Consider the following 13,175-nt stretch of genomic DNA (forward strand, 5'->3'; position numbering starts at 1 on the left):
GAATTCCAAACAGCGACACAGATGGAATGGATGATATGTAATCATTTGTCACCTAGTAACTGTAGTATTTCACATGGTATTGAATCAATGCCTGGGGATTTATTTCTCTTTAGTGATTTAATTGCATCTTTGACTTCAGCTAGTAAGACAGTAGGTTCTCTAGGGTAGTCAGAAGGCCTCTGATTTTCTGCTGATACCTCGTTATTTTTATATAGCTCGCCACAGTAGTTTCGCCATGTTTCCAATATTTCATCAGTATCGGTCTTTAAATTACCTTCCTCCTTCCTTATCTATTACAGACCACGTTTGAGGTTTAAATTCTCTGGTAAGGAGTTTTATCTTCTGGAATAAGTCGCTCGGTTCATTTCTATAGCCATGTTCCTCTATCTCTCTGCATATTTGAGAGATGTAATCAACTTTATCTTTACGGCACTGTTTTCTGATTTCTCTCGATAACGCTCTGTATTGATCGTTTGTTCCGTACCTAGTTTTATGTTCTTTTCTGCGTTGAATCACAGTCCACGTATTATCGGATATCCATGGCTTACGGCCAGTGGAAACCGCTGCCTCACAGTCTTTTGCAGCCTCGATTACCTTATCTTTGAGATAGATCCAAGTGCTCTCAGGGTCACTATCTACTTGGTCTAAAGAAAGAGCTTCTTCTAGGTTTTGTTGGAAGTCATTGATTTTTGATGAATTTAGAGACATGACTTCTCCCTGGGGTCTTCTTTTGGGGACTTTAAAACGAAGTCGAACGTTCAATACCAGGAGTTGATGATCGCTTCCACAGTCTGCGCCAGGATATGTTTTACAGTTGATGGACGACGACTTCCATCGTGATCTTATTAGGATATAGTCTATTTGATTCCTTGTTCGTCCATCTGGGCTGCGCCATGTGTATAATCTCCGTGGATGATGTTAATATAACGTGTTTGTAATTGTAAGATGTTGTTCTACACAGAACTCCACTAGACGGTCGCCATTCTCATTCCTCTGTCCCAGTCCATTTTTGCCCAGCACTCCTTCAATATTTTTATTAGATGACCCCACTTTGGCGTTAAAATCTCCAAAAATTATGACGAGTTCACGATTCGGAATAGCGCGAACAGTTTCTTCTAGACAACCATAGAACCTCTTGATGTCTTCTTCTTGTGCAGCTGTTGTAGGAGCTTATACCTGGACAAGGTGTAGGGTTTTGGTGGATATTCTCATTTTAATGGATATTATCCTGTCATTTTTAACTATTTATAATGGGAAATAAGCCACAATATTATTAAAAATGATTTTTATTAACGTTTCGACGCCCAAATCGGGTGCCGTTGTCAAAATACAAAATACTACTGTATTGACAACGGCACCCGATTTGGGCGTCGAAACGTTAATAAAAATCATTTTTAATAATATTGTGGCTTATTTCCCATTATGAATAGTTAAAAATGTAAAAATGCCACAAGAAAATAACTTCAGAACAACATTATCCTGTCATCAATAGTATTATATCCAATTACGTAGTCGCTAAGTTTATCTGGGCTATTGTTATCTGGGCCTGAAAAATAGACGACGTTGCCAGCAGTTGTTTTAAAATGCCCTTTTCCTCTCCAGTTTCTGAGTTTCTGAGAGTCCCAGTACCGAAAGATTGTGGTCTGCCATTTCTTTCTCAATTATGTGTAACTTTCCAGGGTTTTGGATCAGTCCCTGGACGTTCCATGTACCAATTCGCTGACATTTTCTTAAATTAAATGAAAATTTGGATTCAGTCGCACAATTTCTGCCAGGTGCCTGGTCCCTCACACCTTGGCAGCCGGTAGCAAATTTCACAATGGTATACATAATAAATTTCATTATATTTCAATTATGTTTTTTTTCTTAATTTCGTAGCAACACTCACACCCTGTAGAATTGTAGTAGTTTGACATCAAAAACTTTATTTATGTTAAAATGATTTTTAAGATAGTCTACTATCGTTAAGAATTGTTAGTATAGCTAAATTTTTAATTTTAGTATACAGGGTTGGTCGAAATTCGGAATGATTATTTTCTGAGTATTCTCAAATGGAAGACCCTGTATTTTAGTATTGCAATTAAATGATATTTTATGCTACTTTTTTATTTCTTAAGCATTCCCTATACCTAACTGCTTTAATTTGTGAATTATTGGGGATTCAAGCCAAACATTGATTGTAACAAAAAATACGTGAAATTTTGTCAGGTTGGCCGTGAAAATATTCAATCACAAAAAATTGTCTGGCAATAAATATATATTATTCTAGACTGATCCTTAAAATTACCAATAATAGTTGAGCTATCAAAATACCTACGTAGTTAAGATTGTTGGTGCAATTAAGAATTAACCACAAATTAAAGCAGTCAGGTATAGGGAATGCTTAAGGAATAAAAAAGTACCATAAAATATCATTTTAATACAATACTAAAATACAGGGTGTTCCATTTAAGAAAATTCAGAAAATACTCATTTCTAGTTTCGACCAACCCTGTATACCAAAATTCAACATTTAGCTATACTAATAACTTTTAACAATAGTAAACTATATTAAAAATCATTTGAACATAAATAGAGTTTTTGACGTCGAACTACTAAAATTCTACAGCGTGTAAAAGTTGCTACGAAATTAATAAAAAAAAAACGTAATTATCTTTTAAACTACCCTATATAATATTACAAAACCTCATATTTTAAGAAATAAGACATCGAGAAGAATCCAAAAATATAAAAATATACGGGTGTCCCATTAAAAAACGAAGTTATAAGCAACTTCCGGTATAACCGGAAGTAGGAAATAGATGAAAATATTTTCATTAAATAGACTACTCTTCAAAACTCCTTCATTCCAATTTTCATGATTCTGTTGCCTTTAGTTCTCGAGATATTTTTAATAGGCTGTTTATCTGCCTCACCCTATACATACAGGGTAACAAAAATAGACGTCATAAATTAAATCGCATATTCTGAGATCAAAAACAGTTCGATTAAACCTAACTTACGTTAGTATAAATGTGCACATAAAAAAAGTTATAGCCCCTTTAAGTTACAAAATAAAAATCGGTTTTTTCAATATATTGAAAACTATTAGAGAGTATTTATTGAAAATGGACATGTAGCAATATTATGGCAATAGCATCTTTCAATAAAAATAAAAGTGAAATTTGTGCACCCCATAAAAATTTTATGGGGTTTTGTTCCCTTAAACCCCCCCAAATATTTGTGTACGTTCCAATAAAATTTCTATTGTGGTATCATTAGTTAAACAAAATATTTTTAAACCTTCTTTGTCTCTTTATAAGTTTTCGATAAGTCAGTTTTTATCGAGATATTTTGAAAATTTGTAAAATCCAACACAAATTTTTACATGGTAGGTAAGATTATAGAGACCTGTTAATAATATGAAAATTTATTGTGAATTTACATTTTTTAGGTATATTTTGAAACATATTAATATCTCGATAAAAAATCGTTTATTGAAAAAATACTAAGAGCCAAAAAAGTTTTAGAAACATTTTGTTTAACTAATGGTACCACAATAATAATTTAATTGGAACGTACACAAACATTTCGGGCGTTTAAGTGACCAAAACCCCCATAAAATTTTTATGTAAACATATTAAAAAATAAGCAGCATCTCGATAAAACCTGGCTTATCGAAGAATATATAAGAAGCAAAAAAGTTTTAAAAACATTTGTTTAACTAATGGTACTGCAGTAATAATTTAATTTATTACTGCAGTATTCCCACACACAAAAGTTTGTGGGGCGAGGGGGGGGGGTTTAAGGGAACAAAACCCCTATAAAATTTTTATGTGGTGTACAAATTTCACTGTTATTATTTTTTTCGGATGTCCCTGCCATAAGAATACCACATGTCCATTTTCAATAAAAAATCTCTAATAGTTTTCGATATATTGGAAAAAATGAATTTTTATGTTGTAACTTCAAAGGGCTGTAACTTTTTTTATGTGCACATTTGCACTAAGGTAAGTTAGGTTCAGTCGAACTATTTTTGGTCCCAGAATATGTGGTTTAATTTATAACCTGCATTTTTGTTACACCCTGTATAGGCTATAACAATGGAAATTCCATAGCGACTGATCAATGGCAGTGATAAATTTTATTGATCGTATGAGTATCGTAAAAAATGGCAAAAGTCGTGAAACCTTTATTTATTTAACAGCTTTATAGAAACCGACTTCATTTGCGGCAAAATGCAAACATTGCATACGTAAGCTGCTTTCATTACTTTTAAAATGCATTTTGATTTTTGTCAATAGAACACTGATCAAAATACATCCAATTTTTACCGTCAAGTTGATACAAACTTTATTTAAAAAATTGATTTCACGTGCTAACTGACATTCAAAATCGCCGATCACTTCAAGTGTTGTTTATGAGAGAGCGGTTTATTTTACACAAAAAGTGCTAATAAAACTTTTTTGCATCTTTTTTGGGTTCCCAAAATTGATGTCCCCAGCAAAATTCAGCTTAGTATGATTTTTAGAGTTCAGTGACATTTTTGTCTCTGACGACTGGACTAACAGATACATTTCTTAATACAACAACATCCATAATAGCATTGTTTTATAGTAAATGTGGTCGAAGCTCTACAAGAGTTCTGGCAAATGAAACAAGCCAGAGGAGCTGATCTTCGGAATGGTGCCCTTGTAATATATGAATCTGTTCCCTCAAATGCACAACCCTACGTGTGTTACGTAACTCTACCAGGAGGTTCCTGCTTCGGAAGTTTTCAGGTAATATACTTATAATACAATCATTAAATAAAAAGTTTTATAATATGGGGTTCTGCAACTGTTTTCTTGTGGCACGTGCAAGTTAAATAATGTGTTTAAATGAGGTCTACCCCAAAATCCCGACAGCCAAAATCCCGACAGCCAGAATCCCGACAAGCCAAAATCCCGACACCCCAGAATCCCGACACGCCAAAATCTCGACAGTCAAAATCCCGACACATGATGGAGTGTACAGAATAATTTCAGAATTTCAAAAGAATAACAACAAACCGATTATCAAGTGGAATATGTACTTCGTGGAGAGCCTGCACCAAAACGTAGAAAAAAAAAAACAATTGAAAGAGAAAACAGAATAATGGGCAATTGTCCAAATAGACCTGTTTTAGATTTTCTTCGCGGGATTTCTCATAACTTATCATTATAAATTTTATACTGTGTTTCGGTCAAGGTTTAATAATTTCTTTTTTGACATACATATATAATTACATTTATTTGTGGTTTTTTTATTTATGGACATCTGTTTCTTTATGTTTTGTTACTAAAAAAAAGTATTTACCAATTAATATGAACTCATTTTCTAAATAAAATTTCTAACATGAATTACATTATTTTTCTTTTTTGCCAAATAGTTGAATATGTAAATCCTCAATTTAAGTTTACTTTCATATAATAGGATATTATCAAGTCACTACAAACGTCCATTTAAGTAAGTATAGCTTTTACATTATAAAATGAAGTGTTTAATAATGTTCTTTTTTAAAATACATTATAATTAATACCCGTACTTATTAGTAAGTAATTAATTTTTCAATTTCAATACTCTATGTATATATGATTTGGTATTGCGTTTGAAAAGGAAACCATAAATATTCCAAATGTGGTGGTAGGGATTTTTGCTTATGCGAGGATTGTGGGATGTCGGGATTTTGGCGGTCGGGATTTTGGCTGTCGGGATTTTGGGTGCCACCGGTTTAATATTATGATTCTAGACCAGGGAATTAGGACTAAAAGCACCCGAATAAATAAATTTTTAAATACAGCACCTAGAGACTTGCAGTTTTTTGCAATATGTTCAGGATGAGGTCAGGAAAAAAGTCTACTATTCAAAAATGAACTATTTTTAATGGGAAATAAGCCACAATTTTACCAAAAAAATGATTTTATTAACGTTTCGAAGCCCAAATCGGGTTTCGTTGTCAAAATACAAAATACTACTAAAATATATAAAAATGTTGTTGCTAAGTAAAAAAATTCTTCTAATAATTTATTTAATCTGACTCATTTATATTGGCAATTCAGACGTATATTATACATTTTAAAGTAGAAGACTTTAAAATGATATCGCCAATATTTATGAGTTGCGTTCCTGGGACGACTTTACTAAAAGATAGTTCATTCGATTACATTTCCGATTAAAAATAGTTTATTATAAAAATGCCACAAGGAAATAGCTTCAGAACAACATATTCAAAAATGGGTGGAAATGCATAATTGCACGGTAAAATGCATAAAATGCATGCAAAATTGCATAAATATAAAAATAAAGTCAAAATCAGTATACTAAGGAACAAAATTTATTATTTGGGGAGTTTTGATGGTCACTGAATACGATTACGCCATCAGAACTGATCCCCGGATCAACTGGTGCCCAAGGTCACGGCAAAAGACGTCATCTTCTGGAGTTTCGATGGTTTTCGGCATTAAATCGATGCAAACGGATTACTTACGGGTTTTAGGTATCACTAAGTACTAATATGCTATCAGAATTGACCTACGCAGTACCTGGTGCCCAGGGTCGCTACTAAGGCACGTCATCTTCTGGAGTTCGAGGGATTTCGGCACTAAAGTGATGTAACTGACTACTCGGGGGGTTTTTGAGGTGGTTAAACACGAAGATGACATCAGGATAGACCTTAGGATCACCTGGTGCCCAAGGCCACTGTAAGGGACGTCATCTTCTGGAGTTTCGAGGGATTTCGGTATCAAATTGATGCAAACGCAAACGGATTACTTACGGGTTTTTAAAGTCGGTAAACACGAATATGCCATCAACACCGACTACCTGTGCACCTGGAGCATAAGCTCATTTCAAGGGGCGTCCTCTTCTAGAGTTTGAGAAATTTCGGCATTAAATTGATAAAAATGGATTACTCGGGGGTTTTGAGTCGTTAGACACGAATATGTCATCAGAACAGACATCTCGATCACCTGGTGCCCAAGGTCACTGCAAGGGACGTCATCTTCTGGAGTTTCGAAGATTCTCGGCATAAAATGGATGCAAATGTATTACTCGGGGTGTTTTTGAGGTCGCTAAACACGAATATGCCATTAGAACAGACCCACGGAGCACCTGGTACCCAGGGTTACTGCAAAGGACGTCATCTTCTGGAGTTTCGAGAAATTTCGACATTAAATTGATGCAAATGGACTACTGAGGGGTTCTTGATGTCGCTAAATACGAATATGCCATCAGAACCGAATCTCGGAGAACCTGGTGCCCAAGGTTATTGCTAGGGGCGTCATCTTCTGGAGCTCCGAGAGTCTTCGGTACTAAATTGGTGCAAACGGATTACTCATAGGTTTTTGGGGTTGCTGAACGCGAATACGCCATCAGATTTCACCCTCGGAGCACCTGGTGCCTAATGCAGGTCATCTTCTGTAGTTCCGAGTGTTTTCGGCATTTAATTGATGCAAACGGATTACTTACTAATTGGATTTTGGCGTTGTTGAACACGATTGCGTCATCAGAACAGACATCTGAGCACCTGGTACCTACGGCACGTCATCTTCTGGAGTTTCGAGGGTTTTCGTTACTTAATTGATGCAAATGGATTACTCATGGGTTTTTGGGGGTTTTGAACATAAATACGCCATCAGAACAGACACCGGAGCACCTGGTGCGTAAGGCACGTTATCTTCTGTAGTTTCGATAGATTTCGGTACTAAATTAGTGCAAATGGATTATTTTTGAGTTTTTGGGGTTGCTGAATATGAATATGCCATCAGACCAAACCCACGCAGCATCTGGTGCTTAAGGCAGGTCATTTTCTGGAGTTTTGAGTGTTTTCGGTACTAAATTGATAAAAACGGATTACTCATGGGTTTCTTAGGTACCTTAACACGAAAACGCCATCAGAACAAACATTGAAGCATCTGGTGCCTAAAGCGCGTTATCTTTTGGAGTTTCGAGAGTTTTCGGTACTATATATATATATATATATATATATATATATATATATATATATATATATATATATATAAGATGAAAAGTTATTGGTTTAACGACCACTCGTACGATATCAATCAAATGAAATAGAGAATGTGGAGAAATCCCCTTACGAATAATTCACACATCCCCCATTTTGGGTTGGATTATATATATATATATATATATATATATATATATATATATATATATATATATATATATATAATCGGTTCATAACGTTCTACGACGTCTTCCGATTCCCAATCGCCATTGCTCTCGATCGTAGCACATGTCTTCGTTCAAGCCTCTTTCTCTGATTTCCCTATGGATTCCTTCTATCCAGCTTTTCCTAGGTCTTCCTCTTTTCCGCCGTCCTTTTGGTGCCCATCGTAGCACTTGCTTGGGTAATCTGTCGTCTTCCATACGTTGTACGTGGCCAAACCATCTTAGTTCCTTTGTTTTTATATCGTCTATTATTGTATGCTTTACATCCATTATCTCCAATATTCTTGTATTTCTGATTTTTTGTGTTCTTGATATACCAGCAGATCTTCTCCAGAAGTCCATTTCAGTTGTTCTGAGCATATTTTCGGATTTTTCTTTAAGTGGCCAAACTTCGCTGCTGTATGTTATAATGCTCTTAACAATGCTGTTATAGATGTTATGTTTATTTTCTTTGGAGATACTTTGGTCCCATAGGATTTTGTTCAATAATGCGATAGCTTTCCTTCCTTGTGTGCACCTTTCTTGGATATTCTTGTCCAACGTTCCATCTTGTGTAATTTTAAGACCCAAGTATTTATATTCCTGACAGTGATTAATAGTTATTTCATTTTCCAACGCTAGATCCTGCTGTATACCTCCAACGCACATATATTCCGTTTTCTTGGTATTCACTTCTAAACCCCAGTTCCGGTACTCTTCTATGATTTTTCGGGTCATATATTCAATATCGTGATAATCATGGGCCATAAGAATCTGATTGTCCGCAAAACATAGAGTGTATAGCATGTTATCATCATTTAGCGGTATACCCATATTCTTAAATTTCCTTTTCCAGGATTTCAAAACTTGCTCAAAATATATTTTAAATAGTGTCGGCGATAGGCAGAAGCCCTGTTTAAGACACTTATTCACTTCAAATCCTGACGAGATTTCCTTGCCTAGCTTAACTTTTGTTATATTATGTTGGTATAGATTTTTTACAGTTTTAATGAGGTTCAGACTAATGTTAGTTTTTTCGAGGGCTTCCCAAAGTTTACTTTGTGGTACAGTATCGTATGCTTTTTTTAAGTCTATGTATACTAAATGCAGTTCTTTATTGTAGGCTATTTGTTTGTCTCTTAACTGTGTTACACAATATAGGTGGTCAGTGGTGGATCTGCCAGCGCGGAAACCGACTTGCTCTTCGGCCTCTAAGTCCTTGTATTCTTCTTCTATTTTATTTTTGATAATTTTTCCGTAAACTCTGCTGATGGTGCTTGTGACAGATATTCCCCGGTAATTATCGCATATATTTTTACTGCCTTTCTTGTGTATTGTAGAAATTACAGACAATTGCCATTCTTTTGGTGTGACTTCGCCATTCATACATCTATTAAATAGATCTCTTAGGTATTCATACAGGGTGTTGCTACCATATTTGAGCAGTTCTGGTGCTATGTCTCCAGGCCCTGACGCTTTTCTATTTTTTAGGGATTTGCATGCATTTCGTACTTCTTCCAGTCTTAACCGAATCGGTGATCCACTGACAATTACGTTGAAACTTTCGTGATCTTCGTTTTTAATAAAATCTTCTCTATTTTCTACTAGTAACTGCTTGAAATAGCCATCCCACTTTTCCAGAGTAATCGGTGTTATTATATCCCTTTTGGTATCTGTTCTCAACGTTTTAAGGAATTTCCAGCTCTCTGTGTTTCTTGTCCCCCCTATATAGGCGTTAAGTTGATTGCATTTTTTTGTCCACGTTTCGTTTTTCTTCTGTGTAATTTTTTTCCGCACTCTTGCTTGTGCTGCTTTGTATAAAACCTTATCGGAATCTTTCTGTGTACTCATATATTTCCGGTACTTTTCTCTCTTATCGTATATTTCGGTGCCTATTTCTAAGTCCCACCAGTATGGTTTATTTCTTATGTTGTCTTTGTACTCCCCCAATGCCTCATATGCAGCTTCGTGTATACATTGTGTTATATGTATATGAAGGTGTTCCGTATTTATAAATGTATATTGTCCTTTCAGTTTCTCGTCCAGTCGCTTTTCGTATAGCGTTCTTATGCTTGTTTGTTGTAAGCTTTCTAGGTTGTATTTCTTTTTTGGTTCCAATTTGTTTCCTACTTGTTCTTGTGGATTTAGATTTTTTTGAGATTTCATTCCAGGGAACAGTACTTCCGCTTTTAGAAGATGATGGTCACTGCCGCATGTTGCTCCTCTATAAACCCTTACATCGTTAATTTTCATTCGACTCCGTTGTTTTATCAAAAGATAATAAATTATACTTTTCTGGTTCATAGTAGGTTGGGTCCAAGTATATTTATGAATGCATCTATGCTGGAAGAAGCCGTTCATAATTCTTAAATTGTTCTGTTTACAGATGTTAATTATTCTTGTTCCATTATTGTTGAGTACTTCCTCGCCGTATCTGCCTACTACGTCATCCTGATTTTTATTGCCTGTTCTTCCATTTAGGTCTCCTAATATTATAATTTCTCTGGCATTTCCTATTTTGACGATTTCATCGTTCAGCTGTTCATAGAACTCATCTTTGTTAGCTACCAGTGCGTCCTCGTTTACACCATATACTCCCAAAATAGTTATTCTATAGCCATGTATGTTCATGTTGACCTTTATCATTCTTTCATTTATTCCTTCCCACGATGTTATGTGCTTTCTTAATGTTCTGCGTATGAAAATCGATATTGCTTGTTGAGCTCTTATGTGTTTTGGAACTCCGCTATAAAAATGATCATAGTAGCCCAATTTCTGTGATCCTTGGCTTTTCCTCTTAGTTTCTGTCACTACTGCGATGTCCATTTTCATGTATTTTAGCTCTAATATAACTTCATCCATTTTATTTGAGAGGCTTTGAACGTTCCACGTTCCAAAATTCATAGTCCTTTTTCGTTGCTTTTTTCGTTGCCGAGTGATCCGTCCATTCATCCGAGTCTGATTATTGGGTCGTTTAACATTTGCTCGGTACTAAATTGATGAAAAATGGATTACTTTTTGGTTTTGGGGTTGTTGAACATGAATGTGGCTTACATGAGGAATTAAATAAAAAACTTAAATAGAACAACATAGTTGAGTTCGTATTTCGTAAACCCAAAAACCCATGAGATATTCGCTTATCAATTTAGTACCAAAATTTTTCTAAACTCCGTAAGATTATATACCTTATATGCTCCGGTGTTTGTTCTGACGGCGTATTTGTCTTCAAAAACCCCAAAAATCCATGAGTACCTAATCCGTTTGAATCTATTTAATGCCGAAAACCCTTGAAACTCCAGAGGCTAACGTGCCTTAGGCCCAGATGCTCCGGTTTCTCTTCTGATGGCGTATTTGTATTTAGCAACCCCAAAAACCCGTGAGTAATCTGTTTGCTTCAATTGAGTACCTAAAACTTTCGAAACTCCAGAAGATGACGTGCCTTGGGCACCAAGCCCCCCCCCCGGTGTTTGTTCCGATGTGGTATTCGTGTTCAGCATCCCCAAAATCTGTTTGCATCAATATAGTACCGAAAACCTCGCCTAGCGGATGACGCCAATTGCAGTGACCCTGGGCACCAGCTTCTACGATGGTCTGTTTTGATGGCATGTTACTGTTTACCGACCTCAAAAACTCCAGAGTAATTTATTTTCATCAATTTAATGCCGAAATTCCTTAAAATTTCAGAAGATGACGTCCTTTGTAGTCACCTTGGAAACCAGGTGCACAGGTGTTTTTTGTGATGGCATATTCGTGTTTAGTGACCTCAAAAACCCTCCAGTAATCCATTTGCATCAATTAAATGCCAAAAAACCTCGAAACTCCAGAAGATGACGTGCCCTAGTAGCGACCCTTGGGAACAGGTATTCCGAAGTTCAATTATGATGGCATATTCATGTTTAGCGACCCAAAAAACCCGTAAGTAAACCGTTTGCATCAATTTAATACCGAAATCCCTCGAAACTCCTGAAGATGACATCCCTTGCAGTGACCTTGGGCACCAGGTGATCCGGTTGTCTGTTTTGATGGCATATTTGTGTCTAACACCACAAAACCCTCCGAGTAATCCATTTTTATCAATTTAATGCCAAAATCCCTCATAACTCCAGAAGAGGACGTCCCTTGCAGTGACCTTGGGCTCCAGGTGCACAGGGGGTCGGTCTGATGGGATACTCGTGTTTAGCGACCTTAAACTCTCCAGTAATCCATTTACACCAATTAAAGGCCAAAACCACTGTAAACCCAAGAAGATGACGTGTCCTAGTAGCGACCCTGGGCACCAGGTACTCCAGAGTTCCGTTCTGATATCATATTCGTGTTTACCGACCCCAAAAACCCGTGAGTAATCCGTTTACATCAATTTAATGCCGAAAACACTCGAAACTTCAGAAGATTACGTGCCTTAGTAGCGATCCTGGGCACCAGATACTTCGAAATTCAATTCTGATGGTATATTCGTATTTGGCGACCTCAAGAACCCCCGAGTAATCCAGAAGATGACGTACCTTGGGCACCAGGTAATCCAGAGGTCTGTTCTGATGGCATATTCGTGTTTAACCACCTCAAAAACCCCCGAATAGTCCAGTTGCATCAATTTAGTGCCGAAATCCCTCGAAACTCCAGAATATGACGTGCCTTAGTAGCGACCCTGGGCACCAGGTACTGCGTAGGTCAATTCTGATAGCATATTAGTACTTAGTGATAGCTAAAACCCGTAAGTAATCCGTTTGCAGCGATTTAATGCCGAAAACCATCGAAACTCCAGAAGATGACGTCTCTTGCACTGACCTTGGGCACCAGGTGATCCGGGAGTCAGTTCTGATTGCGTAATTGTATTACCCCAAAAACCCCTCAAATAATAAATTTTGTTCCTTAGTATACTGATTTTGACTTTATTTTTATATTTATGCAATTTTGGATGCATTTTATGCACTTTGCAGTGCAATTATGCATTTCCACCCATTTTTGAATAGTAGACTTTTTTCCTGACGTCATCCTGAACATAA

The 13,175-nt window shown here is 36.2% G+C and overlaps 1 protein-coding gene across 2 annotated transcripts in view; it reads left to right on the forward strand.

Annotated features, from left to right (window-relative positions):
- The window catches only part of LOC114333930 (protein limb expression 1 homolog), a 212,919-nt gene that overhangs the window by 52,863 nt on the left and 146,881 nt on the right, over positions 1–13,175 (forward strand). For both annotated transcript variants that reach the window (XR_007695672.1, XM_050641226.1), the window contains exon 2: positions 4,597–4,760. Coding sequence is in view for 1 of the 2 variants with exons in the window: in XM_050641226.1 (XP_050497183.1) it covers positions 4,597–4,760 (164 nt within the window). In the remaining variant the exon portion in view is untranslated. The remainder of the gene's footprint in view (positions 1–4,596; positions 4,761–13,175) is intronic.

Source organism: Diabrotica virgifera, chromosome 10 (assembly GCF_917563875.1).
Source record: "Diabrotica virgifera virgifera chromosome 10, PGI_DIABVI_V3a".
Classification (NCBI taxonomy): domain Eukaryota; kingdom Metazoa; phylum Arthropoda; class Insecta; order Coleoptera; family Chrysomelidae; genus Diabrotica; species Diabrotica virgifera.